Source organism: Haematobia irritans, chromosome 5, assembly GCF_050003625.1.
Source record: "Haematobia irritans isolate KBUSLIRL chromosome 5, ASM5000362v1, whole genome shotgun sequence".
Lineage (NCBI taxonomy): Eukaryota > Metazoa > Arthropoda > Insecta > Diptera > Muscidae > Haematobia > Haematobia irritans.
The window spans coordinates 137,066,303-137,087,895 of record NC_134401.1 but is presented as its reverse complement, the minus strand read 5'-3'; the positions used below and the strand labels follow the sequence as shown (position 1 = coordinate 137,087,895).

The 21,593-nt window shown below is 29.5% G+C and overlaps 1 protein-coding gene across 2 annotated transcripts in view; it reads right to left on the bottom strand.

The window, feature by feature from the left end:
- Positions 1 to 21,593, bottom strand: part of LOC142238522 (uncharacterized) — a 285,659-nt gene that overhangs the window by 101,033 nt on the left and 163,033 nt on the right. For both annotated transcript variants that reach the window (XM_075310199.1, XM_075310200.1), the window contains one exon: positions 1,191 to 3,462. In XM_075310199.1, the coding sequence (XP_075166314.1) occupies positions 1,191 to 3,462 (2,272 nt within the window). The remainder of the gene's footprint in view (positions 1 to 1,190; positions 3,463 to 21,593) is intronic.

Sequence of the window (21,593 nt, the reverse complement as noted above, 5' to 3'; positions counted from 1 at the left end):
CAAAAAATTTTCTCCAAATTGTTTCAGATATAAATATTTGTATTTGGGAATATAAACCTTGATAATAACTCCCAACAAATTTGAAGGAGTTGAGATGGTAACACTTTAGACTTTACTTACTTGTTTTTGCTGGGTTATTTAAATAAAAAATATTGAAAATATATTATGCCGGTGAATTAAGTTTTTTAGTTGGACATATTAAATTTATTTTAATTTATAATGATTATCGATATTAACATTTTTGTGATTGAAACAATTTTATATTAAAAATTAATTTAATTTTGTGATTGTAATAAAAAAAAAACACTATTATTTGCTGTGTATTTCCTCATACACAGAACTGTATCTTGCATCACCGTACAGAGATTAAGGAAAGATATCACCAATTCTTAATTAATTAAAAACAACAAAATACAAATTCTTTTGTGGTGTCGTATACAAACACCTTTGGATTTTATGGTGTACTAAACGAAATTGTTTGCTATTCACATAAATTTGGTCATTTAGGCTAATAGGAAATTACCTTTGCTAGAAGCATTACACATTCTCAAAATGGAGGAAGGAATTCCTAGTTCGCCTTATCAAAAATCTCTAAGAATTTAACAAAAACATATAAAGGCATTTAATGACACACTCACACACACACACTCTCTCCCCAAATATACCATACACCACATTCCACCCATATTCACATATGTATAAGTCTAACCGACTTACGTGATGTAGATGGTGAGGGTGGAGGTGGTTGTGGGGCTGTTGATGGACAGATTGACTTGTAGATGATGCAAATGTTTGTTGTTGCTGACAACAACGTGGAAAACTAGTAGACATCGATGTAGTAGCTGCTGCTCACAATTTACAAGGCATGTAGAACTAGCTTACGAGAGTATGTGACGTTCTTGTGCAATGCCCACATGTGGATGAATGTAATGCAACGATATGTCTTCTAAGCCAATATACTATGGCCATGAAATGGAATTTTATAAACTACCAGCATAAGAGAGATCACTATAAGCCCCCCACCCCCCCAAAATGCATGGACCTGACGGACATAGAGTAGATTTGTAAATGTTTGGGATTTCATCATGGTGTTCCACATAAGAGGACACACACACACACACTCGTAAATAATTCATCTAAAAGAGGATTAATCTAGAAAAGCATATGGCATAGGGGGATTTACTACTTACATAGCTCATGGGTGAAGGTGTACTGCTACTGACTGCTCCATTGCCAGTGACCATCATCATGCCTTTATTCTTGCCATTACAGCCCAGCAGAGATTGTTGTATACGATTGGTGCCATAGTACATTTCCCATATACTGGGCTTTTTTCGATGCCACTCCAGTATGGAATCTTTATCATTCGACTCTGAAGAATCATGACCACTTGTGGATCTACTAATGCCAGCACTCCCACTTGTCTTATCCTTTTGGGTGCTCTTATCAAAACTGCTACTACCATCCGAGCATTGACCATGGAATTTTTGTATAGTAGGTTGGTGAAAATTTAAATTTCTTTGCAATTGTGATCCTCCACTGGGTAGATGGCCATGCCCGATATCAGAATCCATGGGTAAAGTTTCTATATAACATTCACTCATGGGAAATACTTCAGTTAGAGATTTCCGTTTCATTTTGAAATTTGGATCACTGGAACATTTAATGGTGGTCACCTGTTGCCGAATACTTATTGGCCCTGACTTACAATTTGCTCCCGCACCACCGCACATAGCCCTCATCTCCCCTTGTAAAGCCTCATAGCTGGATAATTGGTCACTAATATCGGTCAACGATCGACGCCTTTCAAAGGCATTCTTCATTTTCACTATATGCTGGTTCTTCACCAAACCCGTACACAGTTGGCGTATCTCCAATTCACTATGTTGATTCATACGCTGCAAGTAGAGTTCCAATTCCCTCTTCAATGTCCCTATCATGGTATGTAACTCTTTGGGTATATACTCATCAAGGGCCAGTTGATGTTGTTGCAGATAGGTTGTGGCGCATGGATGTTGTGGTCGCATTGCTTTTCCCCTTTCGTTTAGGGAATCTGGTGTGCTGAGAGTGAGCAAACGAATCTTATCTCTCACATCCTCTAGTAATTCGCGGGTATTTTGAAAATGCAATTGATCCTCATAGCGTTTGGGGTACAAATCCACTGAGACAGTGGCCACCGACTGATCAGATCTACAACTGCGGGCTGGAGCTATAATATCACTCTCTACACGATAGGCATCCTCGGGACAGGAGTTGATATATTTGGCACATTTGTAATGATTCTCTTCCAATTCTTCCGTTAGAAAGGAGGGATTATCAATGCCCTTACTTGTGGCTAGGTGGGATCGATGATTCTTCTCCTTTTTATTCTCATCCAAGAGAAATGAATCCAAATCAATATCCATTAACGAGTCATCATTGTTAGGATCCTCTCGCCAGACTCTCTTTGGGCCAGAGGCCCCAACATCATAACCTTCTCTGATGGTGGGCAAATGACTATAGGATGCTCGCTGAGGATGCTGATGCTTCTCAGCCTGATATGAATTATGTGTATAGGCAGTAACTATGGCCTCGGGACTGGGTGCTATCACGCCGGGAAATGACTTCAAATGACGATCAAGATTCTCAATACTCGTTTCCAATATACGCAGATTCTCGGTGAATTCCTTGGTTGAGTTGAGATTCGCGGCGGGAGATAAGGAGCTTTGCACAACACCATTGACATTATGATCCGTATATCTATAGCGTCTATTATAGTCAAGAGTACGCATGACACTGGTCGCACATTCGTCTGCACCAGAGGCCGCACTCTGGCAGCCGGCTGCATTGGCGGCTGCCGCCTGGTGTGGCATAGTGTCCTCAACAGGTTTGTTGCTACCAATTGTGGCAGTATGGCTAGCTGCATTCAGACTTTCATCCAAAGGCATTTCTTTCAGTTCGACTGTGGGTTCACTATAGATATGTTCCTCCAGTGAATAGGTGGAGCACACATTGGAGCTATAATAACCTGAGGAGGCACTTTTATCTGTGGAATAATGTGACTGATGGGAAGCAGCTCGTCTTGGGGCCTTAGACCCAATGAGTTTGGGTCTAACCTTAAAGTCATTGGAATCTTTAGTATGGTCTCCCCCGACATGATGGATCTCGACTATTTCCTCTGAACCCAAAGAACTTAAAGAGGATGAGGTGGTTGAATGTTTCTTCAGACGATTGGCATTTGTGGTGGTCGTGTTATTGTCTGTTGTTGTCGCAGACGTTGAAGAGGCAGGTGTTGATCCTGTTATTGATGTTGTTGTTGTTAATGCTGCTGCCTCTGCTGCTGTAGTGACATTGGAAGTTGTCGCTGCTGCAGCAGTAGTTGCCATTGACATTGAATTGTTGTTGCTTGAAACTTGTACTGATGATGATACTGCTGCAAGATGATTGTTGTTGTTGTTGTTAACGCAAATACCATTCGTGGTGCTATATAGAGAGAAAGAGAAATAAAGGTAGAGAAAGGAAAGAAAACATATTAGAGAGCCAGTAAAGAAGTGTACGAGAAAGATTGTTAATCGAGTTTATGTGGCAAAAAATAGGCCTGCGGGGATGTGCAAATTTGCAAAGTGAGTATGAAAAACCAGTCACAAGGAAAAGAAAACTCTTTAAACTCACTGTGTTTTCAATTGAAAGTAAACTTGGAAATTTCTTTCTATGTTTACACATTTTTTATTTAGCAGTTTTGTTTTCTATTAAATGCTTTGATCGAAAAACGAAAGTGGTTTGAATGACCACCGTTTGTTTGTCTCACATGATAAAACCAGACGAATAGGATAAGCAAAAATTTGGGTTAGTAGAAATTCGTTATTTATTGCAACCATGGGAAATTAGTCTTTCAAGAAATCGCCTTGAATTTTATTTTTCAAAAACTAAATAGAAACGCTAATCAAATTATGTCGACTATATGAAACCCCTACACTGCAAAGTTATTATTTTAGTATTAGTATAGTGCAAAATTACGTTTGAGTCCGCGGATTTTTAATAAGCGAAAAAAAAACAATATGAGTTGGAGATTTTAATTCTTGCTGGATGGAAGGTAGTTCGAGTAGATAGCGAATTATGACATCGTTATGACACTGCGAAGGATAAAGTGAAAAAATCCATGATCTCGTATTGATACACGCACACAGAAAAAAATATCACCAAAATATTTCCAATTAAAAAGTTAATTGAAGTTGAAATTTTGTTCAATTAATAAATTAATTGGTACAACTAACTTTTTAATCAAGATAGAAACATTAAGTTAATTAAGCCAATGATTGAAAATTTTAAAATTTTTAATTAAAAAGTTAATTGATACAATTAACTTTTAATCAAATTCGGAAGACTAAGTCAATTAAAAAAGTGATGAACATTTTTTTTACATTTTTAATTAAAATTTTTTTCAAACAATCAATTGTTAATCCAAATAAAATTTCTAAGCCAATTCAGAATGTAATTGAAAATAGTTACCTTTTTTTAATTACTAAATTAATTGAGTTTTGCAATCAATATCAACTAAATTTTTAATTGAATCAATTAAAAATTAATTGAAATTTGGTAATGAAATCAATTAATTTTTTAATCAAGAATTTTTTCTATGCCCAATTAAAACTGTGATTGATACTATCATTTTCGTGATTGAAGACATTTCAATTAAAAAATTAATTGGATCAATTAATTTCGTGATTGAATCAGAAAATTTTTTTTTTGTGTGCAGAGAAGGAATATGATGACTTCCTACAGCAAAATGTTATTTTTGGATGGGGAAAAAACAAAATTGTTTGTCCCAAAAATATTTTCTCGCCAACAAAATAAAATGTTTGTCGACATCGGATATATAATGCCCGACAAAATAATATGGTTGTCACAAACATATTACAAGTTCACCATTCGAAAATACCATTTTGCTCAAGGAGGTGATCATATCTTTGTTTGGGCGTAGCAACATTTTAAAAATGCGCATTCTGTACAGACAAAATGATGGCAAAGCACTTTTTTCAGAAAAGAAAACACCATAAGTAGTTTCACCGCAATTTGACATCATTTCAAAAAAAAATTAAAAATCAACTTTTTTCCAATTAAAATTTTAATTGAATTAAATTAAATAATTAAAAACAAGTATATACGGCCGTGAGTTCGGCCAGGGCGAATCTTATGTATCCTCCACCATGAATTGCGTAGAAACTTATACTAAAGACGGTCATCCACATTTTAATTACTTGGGTTGTGGCCGATGGCAAGGAAAAGACAAAAGAAAGGTCGTTTAATTTCGTATATATTCAGTTCTTGACCGTAAATATGAAATATGGGGGTCGCTTTATATGGAGGCTATATATAATTATGTACACGGGTCTACCAAAAATGGCAGATTTTTTATTGTTTGGTAGATTAGTAGAATTCGTGATGTTTTGGGAGATTTTGCAAAATATTCCTCTCCAATTAAGATGTGCTTCATAAATTTTCTACAGAAATAAAATTCCGACAAAATTTTCTATACACGCAGAGAAGGAATATGATCACTTCAAACATGTTTCAAGAACAAAATGTTGTTTTTGTATGGTGACCATGTAACATGTTTGTCACTAAAATGTTATTTTCTCGTCAAATATAACCTGCTTTCCGAAATCAGATACATGATTTCCGAGAAAATAACATGGTTGCGAAAACCATGTTACATGGTCACCACCCAAAAATAACATCTGCTCTTAAAACATGATAATATTCCTTCTCTGGGTATAGAAATAAAATTTTGACAAAATTCAAAAATAAACCAGATCGGTGAAAAATATATATGGCAGCTATATCTAAATCTGAACCGATTTTTTCCAAAATCAATAGGGATCGTCTTTGAGACGAAACAGGACCCCATACCAAATTTTAGGACAATCGGACTAAAACTGCGAGCTGTACTTTGCACACAAAAATACATCAACAGACAGACAGACGGACAGACGGACAGACGGACAGACAGACAGACGGACATCGCTAAATCGACTCAGAATTTAATTCTAAGACGATCGGTATACTAAACGATGGGTCTCAGACTTTTCTTTCTTGGCGTTACATACAAATGCACAAACTTATTATACCCTGTACCACAGTAGTGGTGAAGGGTATAAAAATCTGGCGATCGGTTTATATGGGGGCTATATATAATTATGAACCTATATGGACCAATTTTTGCATCGTTGTTAGAGACCATATATTAACACCACGTACTAAGTTTCAACCGGATCGGATGCATTTTGCTCCTCCAAGAGGCGCCGGAGGTCATATATAGGGATCCGTTTATATGGGGACTGTATATAATTATGGACCTATATGGGCCAATTCTGGCATGGTTGTTAGAGGTCAAATACTAACACCCATGTACCAAATTTCAACCGGATCGGATGAATTTTGCTTCTCAAAGAGGCTCCGGAGGTCAAATCTGGGGATCGGTTTATCTATAATTATAGACCGATGTGGACCATCGCGACCATATACCAACACCATGTACCAAATTTCAGGCGGATCGGATGAAATTTGCTACTCTTTGAGGCTCCACAAGCTAAATCTGGGGATCGGTTTATATGGGGGCTATATGTAATTATGGACCGATGAGGACAATGTGTGATACGGTCAAAATTTGGTCAAGGGAAAACGCGTGTAAATCGGTGAAATCGTTTATTTTAAAAATCAAATTAAATTTATTTTTCAAGTTCAATTAGTATAAAATTCAGGAAAAATATTCAGTTAGGCTTTCGCTTTTCCAAATCCGAATTGCCGGGCCTCACGCTTGACACCTGCCATCAGATTTTGTACAGCCACCTTGTCCACCTTCTTCGCCGCAGAAAGCCAGTTTGCCTTGAACTGCTGCTCGTCCTTAGCAGTTTTTTTAATCTTCTTTAGGTTCCGCTTGACAATAGCCCAGTATTTCTCAATTGGGCGGAGCTCTGGAGTGTTGGGAGGGTTCTTGTCCTTGGGAACCACCTGCACGTTGTTGGCGGCGTACCACTCCATGGCCTTTTTACCGTAATGGCAAGATGACAAATCCGGCCAAAACAGTACGGAACAACCGTGTTTCTTCAGGAAAGGCAGCAGACGTTTATTCAAACACTCTTTCACGTAAATTTATTGGTTGAAAGTCCCGGAAGCTATGCAAATGCTGCTTTTCAAGCCACAGGTACAGATGGCTTGCCAAACCAGATATTTCTTTGCGAACTTTGACAGTTTTATGTGCTTGAAAATATCTGCTACCTTTCCCCTTCCTTTTGCCGTATAAAACTCCTGTCCCGGAAGCTGCTTGTAGTCGGCTTTGACGTAGGTTTCGTCGTCCATTACCACGCAGTCAAACTTCGTCAGCATTGTCGTATACAGCCTCCGGGATCGCGCTTTGGCCGTCGTATTTTGTTTATCATCTCGAATTGGAGTCACTACCTTCTAGTAAGTCGATAGTCCGGCTCGTTTTTTGGCTCGATGCACGGTTGTAGACGATACACCCAGCTTATTTGCGGCATCTCGGAGAGAGAGGTTGGGGTTTCGCTTGAAACTACCGGCAACTCTCTTTGTCGTCTCAGCGGCTTCCGGTTTTCGATTTCCCCCCGATCCAGACTTCCAGGCTGTCGACAAACGTTCCCCAAACACTTTAATTACATTTGTAACGGTTGATTTGGAAACTTTTAGCGATTTTGCCAGCTTTGCGTGCGAGTAGCTCGGATTTTCGCGATGCGCGAGCAAAATTTTGATACGCTGCTCTTCTTGCTTGGACGGCATTTTGACAACTGAAGAGTGAATTCCAAAATCAAAATAGCAGCAACATTCTACACACACACACCTTCAAAATGAGGGGTGTTCAGGTTTTTTAAATGCAAAATTGAAAGAAATACGTCAAGTTTATATTGACCAAATTTTGACTGTATCACCCTTTAGTTGCCAGATCGGATAAAATATGCTTCTCTTAGAGGATCTGCAAGCTAAATCTGAGGATCGGTTTATATGGGGACTACATATAATTATAGACCGATGTGGACCTGGTGGACATGGATTTTAGAGACCCTATACCAACACCATGTATCAAATTTCAACCGAATCGAATGAAATTTGCTTCTCTTAGAGGATCCGCAAGCCAAATCTGGGGATCTGTTCATATGGGGCTATATATAATTATGGACCGATGTAGACCAATTTTTGCGCGGTTGTTAGAGACCATATACCATCATCATGTACCAAATTTCAGCCAGATCGAATGATATATGCTTCTCTGAGAGGCTCCGCAAGTCAAATTTGGGGGTTAGTTTATATGGCGGCTATACGTAAAAGTGAACCGATATGGCCCATTTGCAATACCATCCGACCTACATCAATAACAACTACTTGTGTAAGTAAGGCCCCATATCAAATTTGCACACACAGAAAAAAAGTAAACTGTTTTATAGCAAGAATAAACTACCTCGTGCGAAAATTGATCTAAATTCTATTCCAGATTTAGAGATTTCCATAAAGTGTTGTAAAAACCAGGAAAGTTTAATCATTGGTACGGTCATTGAACTTTATGCCCACGTTTAGTTCACAAAATGTTTGAGACATACTCAAAAAAAAAGGACAATTTCATTTGTCTGTCGAAAAACAAAAATAATATAATTTAACTACAAACAAATAATTTTTTTGCAAATAAAAATAAGTTAAATTTAGCGTTAGTTAAACAACGGAATTTTTACGAAGACAAAATGCAAAAATACGGTAGACAGACGGACATTGTTAAATCGACTCAGAATTTTTGGGTCGATGTACTAAACGAAGTGTCTCAGAATGGTCCTTCGTGGTGTTACATATAAATGCCCAAATTTATTATACCCTATACCACAGTTGTGGTGCATCGTATAAAAATTAATTGGTTCAAATATAAAATTTCCTTATGGAATAAAAAAACAAAAACAAAAATACTGTGCATGACAAATATTAAAAGAATTTAATAAACCCTTATAACAATGATCGTAAACATTTATTTTTCCTCAATGTTACTGATTTACTTCTTCTCCATATAAAAAAACACCACTTTCTGGTGAGTTATTGGTTTTTTTTAGCCACAATAAAGTATGGACAATATGGTTTATCGATTGACATTTGTCATACCCAACAAAGACTTAAGAAGTTCAGAAAAAAAATGAATAAAAATAAATCAGTTTCCTTAGACTGGTAAAAAATAACACCAGGCAAATACTTTTCGATATATGACATTTCCCAAGAAATTTTAATGTAACAATGACACTAAGAAAAAATATCAATAACTAAATTAGTTAAACTGATGTAAGCATTATCTAGAAAAGAAATGCAAAAATTATTTGAAAATTAAAAATATACAATAAAAAAATCCATTTCCAAAAAAACTAAAAGCAATTTTCGAAAAAAAAAATTGTATTTTTTTTTATCTAAACTGTTCTTATATATATTTTTTAGTGTACCATTTGTCGACTGCTACACAAAACGAAAATTTCATTAAAATTTGGTCCATGACTTTTTTTCATTGGCATATCGACAACTGTTCATAAAGACAATGAACATTTTCATTAACAGTACAATTTATTTCTTTGTTTAATAGAAAAATCATTGCATTAACGAAAAGTTTCATTATATCTAATATGAAATTTTTTCTTTGACTCAATTTCGTTAATATTACGATGATTTTTTACCAGTGTAATACCAATTCAGTAGCCTTTGTAAGCGAAACTCCTTGTCCGCATGTGTGGCTGACATGACAACAAAGGAGTGTATATGCCGCCACCGCCTTTAACTGTCAATTTAGATTTCTTTTATTATTTGCAATTTGTATTGTTCCAACTTTAGATATGTTAGCGTATTATGGCTGCTTATCCACTGGTTATACGATTTTACATGAGAAACGTATGGTACGGTTACAATGGTCGAATGACACCTTCGCACAGGGCAAATATTTGACAGCAATCAGCATACCGAAAACGGTATCCAATTATTTCGAAAATTTTTCAGAAAAAAAAATTTGATTTTAGTCAAATATTTGTATAGTGTGACCTGACCATTCCCATAGTTTACATTTAATTCGTACTCTGACTATGGTGTGAGATTTACTGAAGTGTGCCTTTCTATAGGATAGTGTCATTGCAAAAGGCTATTCCAAGACATTGATTAAGGACAACGGTTAATAACCCCGAAAAATGTTATACCCAATGTGGTCAGGGTATAATAACAATTGATTTACATGAAAATGTGGCTACCAAAAATAATGATTCTACACCACGGTTGCCACTTGAGCCAAAAATATTCTACCAAAATTTGAAGAAACTTTTACCAAAAAACTACCAAATACAAAAACAAAATCTTATTTTTCGGTTTTTTAATAAATTAATTTTTGGTTATTATGAACTTTTTTTTCTTGAAAAGAAATTATGAAATCACTTTATAGAAAATATATGAAAAACTTAATTTTTATGGAAAAATTTGTAAAATGTTCAGTTCTATGGAAAAATTTCTTTTCTATAGCAAATTTCATAAAAATTTTATTTCTATAGAAAATTTTGTTAAAATTTTATTTCTATTGAAAATTTTGTCAAAATTTGATTTCTATAGAAAATTTTGTCAAAATTTTATTTCTATAGAAAATTTTGACAAACTTTCTATAAAAAAAATTTTTATAGAAATAAAATTTGGCCAAAATTTTCTATAGAAATAAAATTTAGACAAAATTTTTTATAGAAATAAAATGTTGACAAAATTTTCTATAAAAATAAATTCGGACAAAATTTTCTATAGAAATAAAATTTGGACAAAATTTTCTATATGAACTTTTTTTTTCTTGAAAAGAAATTATGAAATCACTTTATAGAAAATATATGAAAAACTTAATTTTTATGGAAAAATTTGTAAAATGTTCAGTTCTAAGGAAAAATTTCTTTTCTGTAGCAAATTTCATAAAAATTTTATTTCTATAGAAAATTTTGTTAAAATTTTATTTCTATTGAAAATTTTGTCAAAATTTTATTTCTATAGAAAATTTTGTCAAAATTTTATTTCTATGGAAACTTTTGTCAACATTTTATTTCTAGAGAAAATTTTGTCAAAACTTTGTTTCTATAGAAAATTTTGTCAAAATTTTATTTCTATAGAAAATTTTGTCAAAATTTTATTTCTATAGAAAATTTTGTTAAAATTTTATTTCTATAGAAAATTTTGTTAAAATTTTATTTCTATAGAAAATTTTGTCAAAATTTTAGTTCTATAGAAAATTTTATCAAAATTTTATTTCTACAGAAAATATTGTCAAAATTTTGTTTCTATAGAAAATTTTGTCAAAATTTTATTTCTATAGAAAATTTTGTAAAAATTTTAGTTCTATAGAAAATTTTATCAAAATTTTATTTCTACAGAAAATATTGTCAAAATTTTGTTTCTATAGAAAATTTTGTCAAAATTTTATTTCTATAGAAAATTTTGTAAAAATTTTATTTCTATAGAAATTTTTGTCAAAATATTATGTCTATAGCAAATTGTGCCAAAATTTTTTTATAGAAAGTTTGTCAATTTTTTTATAGCAAATTTTGTCAAAATTTTGTTTCTATTGAAAATTTTGTCAACATTTTAGGAATTGTTTGCGAAATCTACCAAAACATCAAGAATTCTACCAATCTAGCAAACAGTAAAAACAATAAGGTTGGTAGAATTCTATCAAACTGGTAGATAGAATTCTACCAACCTTATTCTTCAAAATGACCCTGACGAAAAAGTCCAACGGATTGAGATCTAGAGATTTTGGAGGCCATTGTGCGGTATAAATGAAGCAAAGGCACGGCTGCCACAGTTGGTACAATTCTACCAAAAATGGTAGATTTTTTTACTGTTTGGTAGATTGGTAGAATTCTTGATGGTTTGAAAGATTTTACAAAATATTCCTCTTCAGTTAAGAGATACTTCACAAATGTTCTATATATATAAAATTTTGAAAATTTTTTTCTATAAAAAATAAAATTTTGACAAAATTTTTTATTAGAAATAAATTTTTGACAAATTTTGTTTTCTATATGACAAAATTTTCTGTAGAAATATAATTTTGACAAAATTTTCTATAGAAATAAAATTTTGACAAAATTTTTTATAGAAATAAAATTTGGCCAAAATTTTTTATAGAAATAAAATGTTGACAAAATTTTCTATAAAAATAAATTTGGACAAAATTTTGTATAGAAATAAAATTTGGACAAAATTTTGTATAGAAATAAAATTTTGACAAAATTTTCTATAGAAATAAAATTTTGACAAAATTTTCTATAGAAATAAAATTTTGACAAAATTTTCTATAGAAATAAAAATTTTACATTTTCTATAGAAATAAAATTTTGACAAAATTTTCTATAGAAATTAAATTTTGACAAAATGTTCTATAGAAATAAAATTTTGACAAAATTTTCTATAGAAATAAAATTTTTGCAAAATTTTCTATTTAAATTACATTTTGGTAAAATTTTCTCAAAATTTTGGTAGATAATTTTTGGCTCGAGTGGCAACCATAAGCAAGGGACCTCCTTTTAAACCAAACATAGTTTAAATGCATGAAAAATTCGATGGTATTTGTCTGTCCAGGGCTTCAATACTGTCTTTAGGATATTATCCCGATAACATTCGGCATTTATTTTGACACCACGTTCGATGAATACGAGCGGGGAGGGACCATGGAACGTTATCGCGGCCCAGAGCATTGCCATCGGCGGTGCTTGAAATCTGTTTGCCAATCGAAGGTGTACATTTTCAGTTGATCTCTTTTGCCGGTAAACCCGATTGTGGATTTCGAGCAAACCTGCTCTTCACTTATCGGATCTGTTTCTAACGTTTCTTTCTATAATAAAGAAAAACTCGAAAGGTCGACTTAATAAAGATAAATTTATCAATACTCTCCACAAATTTTATGTGATGTATTTTCAGAAAATTGCCATTATTTTTTATTCAAGACTAAATTAAAATAACGACTTGCCTATTAAATAGTTCTTCCTCTCTTTTTACACGAGCATTTAAAAAAGTCGTAATTTTTGAGTTAATAGTAAAATGGTCAAGGAAAAACATTTTCAGAGCTTTAAATAAAAAAACACGCGCACCACACTAACATTGTCAAGGTCAATTTTAATCATCTCCTTCAAGACATAATCGAAATCTAAATTCAATCCCCAACAATTATCATAATAGAATTTAAATGGTTTAGTTTGTAAGGAAGCAAAATCCCACAAATCTATCTATTTAACCTTCCAAAATGACTAGCTCTCATATTAAGTAAAAAAAAAAAATATCTGCAAATTGGATTAACTTCAGGCATTGTTTAATTGTCATCCATGCCCTTGCATTCCACGCTAAATGAGCCATTTTCAAGAGTTACTCTCTCTGACTGCTAATCACCTGAAAACGGTAAGCTTATATAGTATATGAACGTGATTTTAAAAACAGCTACGTTACATTTCTGTCACGCATATTAATGCAAATTCCCATGAACTTGAAAATTGTTAAACAAAAATGAAAGGAAGTAAATATGTCAACATGCAATTAAATACGAACTACCGTTGCGATTTCAGTATCACAAGGAACTGAAAATTTTTGGAAAATTCAAAGCATATACATAAATTGATGACTAACTCCTTCTGGAGAATAACGAAGAGATCGTATGTAAATCCTCTTCACAAATACAACTGCAGCCAGAGTGAGATGCAAACAATAATGAAAAGCTCTTGAAAGAAATGGAGCCATGTAATAGTAAAACACTCTCCATTGCTCACATATATACATACACCGACACTAAATACTCCATAATGCTCATCCAAATTATCTTACACCATGATAAAAATGTCATTTGGCGTTTGAATTTCATAGCACTTTTCGCACCATGAATGTGTAGACTACAGTTTATCCATTGAATAGTACAGTGATATTAGTTACCAAAAAATAAATTTTTTTATAAATTTTATAAGACAAAATTTTGACAAATTTCTATAAAAATAAAATTTTGATTATTTTTCAATAGAAATAAAATTTTCTACAAAAAATAAAATTTTGGCAAAATTCTCTATAGAAATAACATTTTGACAAAATTTTCTATAAAAATAAAATTGTGACAAAAGTTTCTATAAAAATTAAATGTTGACAAAATTTTCTATAGAAATAAAATTTTGACGAAATTTTCTATGGAAATAACATTTTGACAAAATTTTCTATAGAAATAAAATTTTGACAAAATTTTTATAGAAATAAAATATTGACAAAATTTTTTATAGAAATAAAAGTTTGATAAAATTTTCTATAGAAATAAAATTTTGTCAAAATTTTCTTAAGAAATAAATTTTGTCAAAATTCTCTGTAGAAAAAGAATTTTGACAAAATTTTCTATAGAAACAGAATTTTGACAAAATTTTTTATAGAAACAGAATTTTGACAAAATTTTTTATAGAAATAAAGTTTTGTCAAAATTTTCTATAGAAATAAAATTTGGGTAAAATTCTCTATAGGAAAGAATGTTGATAAAATTTTTTATAGAAATAAAATGTTGATAAAATTTTCTATAGAAATAAAAGTTTGATAAAATTTTCTATAGAAATAAAATTTTGTCAAAATTTTCTTAAGAAATAAAATTTCGTCGAAATTTTCTTAAGAAATTAAATTTTGGCAAAATTCTCTGTAGAAAAAGAATTTTGACAAAATTTTCTATAGAAACAGAATTTTGACAAAATTTTTTATAGAAATAAAATTTTGTCAAAATATTCTATAGAAATAAAATTTGGGTAAAATTCTATATAGAAAAGAATGTTGACAAAATTTTTTATAGAAATAAAATGTTGATAAAATTTTCTATAGAAATAAAAGTTTGATAAAATTTTCTATATAAATAAAATGTCAAAATTTTCTTAAGAAATTAAATTTTGGCAAAATTCTCTGTAGAAAAAGAATTTTGACAAAATTTTCTATAGAAACAGAATTTTGACAACATTTTTTATAGAAATAAAATTTTGATAAAATTTTCTATAGAAATAAAATTTTGACAAAATTTTCTATAGAAATAAAATTTTGACAAACTTTTCTATAGAAATAAAATTTTGACAAAATTTTCTATAGAAATAAAATTTTGACAAAATTTTTTATAGAAATAAAATTTTGACAATATTTTTTCTAGAAATAAAAGTTTGATAAAATTTTCTATAGAAATAAAATTTTGTAAAAATTTTCTATAGAAATAGAATTTTGACAAAATTTTTTATAGAAATAGAATGTTGACAAAATTTTTTATAGAAATAAAATGTTGATAAAATTTTACATAGAAATAAAATTTTATCATTTTAAGAAATTTCTCTATAGAAATAATATTTTCTATAAAATTATTTATGTTTATTATTATTATGTTTATATAGAAATAAAATGTTACAAATACTTTCTGTAGAAATACAATTTGTAAACCTTATATAAAAATAAAATTTTTACAAAAATTTCTTTAAAAATAAATTGTCTTTAATAACAATTTCTTTATAAATAAAATTTTGACAAAATTTTCTACAGAAATACAATGTTACAAATACTTTCTGTAGAAATACAATTTGTAAAACTTATATAAAAATAAAATTTTGACAAAAATTTTTTTAAAAATAAATTTTCTGTAATAAAAAGTTCTAAATAAATAAAATTTTGACAAAATTTTCTATAGAAATAACATTTTGAGAACATTTTTTATAGAAATACAATTTTGATAAATTTTTTTATAGAAATACAATTTTGATAAATTTTTTTTATAGAAATTAAATTTTGACAAAATTTTCTATAGGAATAAAATTTTGAAATATTTTCTATAGAAAAAATTTTCAAAGAAAAAAAAAAAACAATTTTTGACGAAATTTTCTAAAAAAAAAATTTTGACAAAATTTTCTATAAAATTAAAGTTGGACAAAATTCTCTTTGAATATAAAATTCTAAGAAAATTTTTTATAGAAATAGAATTTTGTAGAAAAATTAAAATTTGACAACATTTTCTTTAGAAATAACATTCTGACAACATTTTATATAAAAAATAAAATTCTTACAACATTTTCTATAAAACTAAAATTTTGACGAAAATTTTCTACAAAAGTCAAATCTTGACTCTTATTTTTTTACGTTATGCATAATGTGAATTTCATTCTTTCATTCATCACTGTAAAGGCTCATAACATAATATGCCGCTTGAATTTAAAAATAGTTTTGGATTGCATTAGCCGGACTACATGCAAACACCGTACGTTTGTACGTCATCCAACTGTTCACCCAAATGGATGAGTAGATATTCCAACACGTCTACACGTAGTGTTTGCCATACCAAATATTTTGTATAGATGACCTTCTAAGCCATAGATAGGATTATGAATGTCACGATGTAAAAAGTGAAGACAGCAAATAATTAAAACATTTAAAAGTACGAAAATGTTAATTATATAGAAACTTAATTTTATAGAAAATTTTGCCAAATTTTATTTCTATATAATGTTGTCAAAATTGTATATCTTTTGAAGCGTTCACTAAATTATATTTCCGTAGAAAATTTTATTTCTATAGAAAAACTTCAAAAAAGTTTGTGTCTATAAAATTTTTCTATAGCATTTTTGATAATTTAACTTCAAAAAATTTTTTTGCAAAATTTAATATCCAAAGAAAATATTTCCAAAATCTATAGAAAATTTTTATTCCTATTGAAAATTTTGTCAAAATGTTATTTCTATAGGAAATTTTTGTAAAATTTCATTTCTATAGGAAATTTTTGTAAAATTTAATTTCTATGGAAAACTTTTTAAAATTTGTAAATCTTTAGAAAATTTTGTACAATTTTTTATCTCTATAAAAATGTTTGTCAAAATTTTATTACTGTAGAAATTTTTGCAAAATTTAATTTTTATAGAAAAATTTTATTTCTATAGAAAATTTTTGCAGAAGTTTATTTCTATATAAACTTCTTTATAAACTTTTGTCAAAATTTTATCGCTATAGAAAATTTTTCCAATTTTTTTTTTGTCAAAATTTTATTTTTGTAGAATTTTTTTGTAGAAAATAGAAAATTTTGTCAAATTTTATCTTTATAGAAAATTTTGTCAAAATTTTATCTTTATAGAAAATTTTGTCAAAATTTTACCTCTATAGAAAATTTTGTCAAAATTTTATCTCTATAGAAAATTTTGTCAAAATTTTATTTCTATAGAAAATTTTGTCAAAATTTTATCTCTATAGAATATTTTGTCAAAATTTTATCTCCATAGAAAATGTTGTCAAAATTTTATCTCTATTGAAAATTTTATCAAAATTTTATCTCTATTGAAAATTTTGTCAAAATTTTATCTCTATAGAAAATTTTGTCAAAATTTTATCTCCATAGAAAATGTTGTCAAAATTTTATCTTTATAGAAAATTTTGTCAAAATTTTTCCTCTATAGAGAATTTTGTCAAAATTTTATCTCTATAGAAAATTTTGTCCAAATTTTATCTCTGTAGAAAATTTTGTTTCTATATAAAATTTTGTCAAAATTTAATAACTATAGAAAATTTTGTTCAAAATTTTATTGTTATAGAAAATTTTTGTACAAAGTTTTAAATATTGTCAAAAATTTTATTTCTATAGAAAATGTTGTCAAACAATCCATTATTGTTTCATGGATTAAGTAGCCTTTTGATAGTTCACCCAATTATGTGGTAACAGGTAGCAATTTAGTCTATGCAGCACAACCGTAATGGCTACTCGATGCAATCAATGATAAACAGTGACCATGTTCACAAGTTACCACCACAATTCCATTGTTCATGGCAAGACACTATTGACGTCAAGGTTAGATAGTCAAAAAATCCTCCAACCGACCATCCAACCATTCGTGTATCTCAAACAAGCATAGCGATAACATGATTAGGATTTTGTAATTACAACGATGTCAAAATTTAATTTTAATTAAACTAAAATTTTATTGTTTAACTGTTAAACAAAATTAGAAAATCGAAGTTTAAGCCATGGTAATGCAAAGAGTCAAGTACCAGGGCCACCGTTCACTCATTCAGTGTAATTGCATTGCTGTGGATGTGAAGAACTCAACATCCGTTCACTAGGGCCCGGTAGGCCATGTCTATCCATCATCTGTTGTTCATGCAGCTTGACCATCACTGTTCAAATCATAGGTAGCATTTTGCTTTATTAGGGGGCAGGGTCTCTTTCATTAAAAACAAAAAACTGAAGTAAACCAAAGAGATGTCGTAATTTTCCATTGGCTAAAACTATACGGAAAATTTATGTTTTCTAGCTACTGGGCTACTGACCAAAATGCTTCGACCACCCAACCCTGCAGTCACTCCGTTTCTCTGGGCACTTTTAAGTGTTGCATGCTTCCAACACTATAATCAGTAAATTTAGTTGATTGTCTTGGCGGTCGCTGTGGTTGTTGCGGTTTAGTTTTGCAGTCTCGAGTTTCGTGGGTTACCATTATTAACTCTGCTTAAAACTTTAATTGCGTGTTGGCTGCCGTTAGCGTTGAAAATTATATGAATTTGATGATTTTCAATTACAATCTTTTGTCAAAATCGCAAAACGGTGTCAGCAAATTCGAGTGTATAAAAATGTAATTTAATTATTTGTAGGCTTAGATACCATCAAAAATGTTAGTTAAAAGGCTAACATTTCAATGAAACAAAACCAAAAATAAATAAAAGCCTTAAGTTATTTTAAACTAATTTTAATTAAATTAGGTAATAACATTAAATTAAATAAAGTAATTTAAAAAAGATTTCAGAAATACAAAATTTTGTAAAATTTTATCTCTAAAGAAATGTTTTTCAAAATTTTATCTCTAAAGAAAAATTTGTCAAAATTTTATTTCTGTAGACAATTTTGTCAAAATTTTATCTCAATAGAAAATTTTGTCAAAATTATATCTCTATAGAAAATTTTGTAAAAATTTTATGTCTATAGATAATTTTGTCAAAATGTTATCTCTATAGAAAATGTTGTCAAAATTTTATCTCTATAGAAAATCTTGTCAAAATTGTATCTCTATAGAAAATTTTGTCAAAATGTTATCTCTATAGAAAATTTTGTCAAAATGTTATCTCTATAGAAAATTTTGTCAAAAATTTATCTCTATAGAAAATTTTGTCAAAATGTTATGTCTATAGGAAATTTTGTCAAAATTTTTTCTCTATAGGAAATTTTGTCAAAATTTTATCTCTATAGAAAATTTTGTCAAAATTTTATCCCTATAGAAAATTTTGTCAACATTTTATCTCTATAGAAAATTTTGTCAAAATTTTATCTCTATAGAAAATTTTGTCAAAATGTTATCTCTATAGAAAATTTTGTCAAAATTGTATCTCTATAGAAAATTTTGTCAAAATTTTATCTCTATAGAAAATTTTGTCAATTTTGCCAAAATTTTATCTCTATAGGAAATTTTGTCAACATTTTATCTCTATAGGAAATTTTGTCTAAATTTTATCCCTATAGAAAATTTTGTCAACATTTTATCTCTATAGAAAATTTTGTCAAAATTTTACCTCTATAAAAAATTTTGTCAAAATTTTATTTCTATAGAAAATTTTGTCAAAATTTTATCTCTATAAAAAATTTTGTCAAAATTTTATCCCTATAGAAAATTTTGTCAACATTTTATCTCTATAGAAAATTTTGTCAAAATTTTATCTCTATAGAAAATTTTGTAAAAATTTTATGTCTATAGAAAATTTTGTCAAAATGTTATGTCTATAGAAAATTTTGTCAAAATGTTATGTCTATAGAAAATTTTGTCAAAATTTTTTCTCTATAGGAAATTTTATCAAAATTTTATCTCTATAGAAAATTTTGTCAAAATGTTATCTCTATAGAAAATTTTGTCAAAATTTTATCTCTATAGAAAATTTTGTCAGTTTTGTCAAAATTGTATCTCTATAGAAAATTTTGTCAAAATTTTATCTCTATAGAAAATTTTGTCAATTTTGCCAAAATTTTATCTCTATAGGAAATTTTGTCAACATTTTATCTCTATAGGAAATTTTGTCTAAATTTTATCCCTATAAAAAAATTTGTCAAAATTTTATTTCTATAGACAATTTTGTCAAAATTTTATGTCTATAGAGAATTTTGTCAAAATGTTATCTCTATAGAAAATGTTGTCAAAATTTTATCTCTATAGAAAATCTTGTCAAAATTATATCTCTATAGAAAATTTTGTAAAAATTTTATGTCTATAGAAAATTTTGTCAAAATTTTATCTCTATAGAAAATTTTGTCAAAATTTTATCTCTATAGGAAATTTTGTCAAAATGTTATCTCTATAGGAAATTTTGTCAAAATTTTATTTCTATAGGAGATTTTGTCAAAATTTTATCTCTATAGAAAATTTTGTCAAAATTTTATCTCTATAGAAAATTTTGTCAAAATTTTATCTCTATAGAAAATTTTGTCAAAATTTTATCTCTATAGAAAATTTTGTCAACATTTTATCCCTATAAAAAATTGTGTCAAAATTTTATCCCTATAAAAAATTTTGTCAAAATTTTATCTCTATAGAAAATTTTGTCAAAATTTTATCTCTATAGAAAATTTTGTCAAAATTTTATCCCTATAAAAAATTTTGTCAAAATTTTATCCCTATAAAAAATTTTATCAAAATTTTATCTTCATAGAAAATTTTGTCAAAATTTTATCTCTATAGAAAATTTTGTCAAAATTTTATCTCTATAGAAACTGTTGTCAAAGTATTATTTCTATAGACAATGTTATCAAAATTGTATCTCTATAGAAAATTTTTTCAAAATTGTATCTTTGTAAGAAATTTTTTCAAAATTTCATCTCTATAGCAAATTTTCGCATTTTGTCTATCCGTCGTGTAACGCCATGTTTCCTTTAAATCTTTTAAAGGGTCAATAAATAAATAACCACAAAACACCTAATAATCAACAGGGTCTATGATCTGTCATTTCAATGTAATCAGTCATGCGTTATTTAATGAAAAACTATTTTCAAATATTTACTCAAGTGTAAATTGTCTTTTGGCCAATATTGAAGCTGGTAAAATAGAGACCAGGCAGATACATAGACTTGCAACAGCAGCTATGATGGCGGCTGCAGCAGCACCAGTTGGAACAGCATCATCAGCATAATTTTAAATCTTGATTTGTTGATTTGACATCAGTGATTCTAATGTTGCTTGCAACAAGATTGCATCAGAGACTTTTAACATGACTTTAAGGTCTTTGTCATCATCATCATCAGTATGATTACTGAGTGTGTCATAGAGCCAAATTGAAATGATAGAAGAATCAAAGCGACCTCTAATCTGGACAGCAAATAGCAAATGTTTCGTCATAGTCTCTTGTTAGAATTAGATAGCTGCTATGTCGTCCCAAACTTGCCACTGCAGCAATGAATTAAAAACCAATGACAGCGATACATTCAAGAAGCTAGGAGAACTACCATGCGACCGGTGAACACGATTTATGTCAATACCATTCACAAAGTCATCAAAATGGATGGTAAAATAATACGAGAGTATCTTGCAGCACCACCACCAACAATATTGAACAGCCAAATGGAGGCAAGA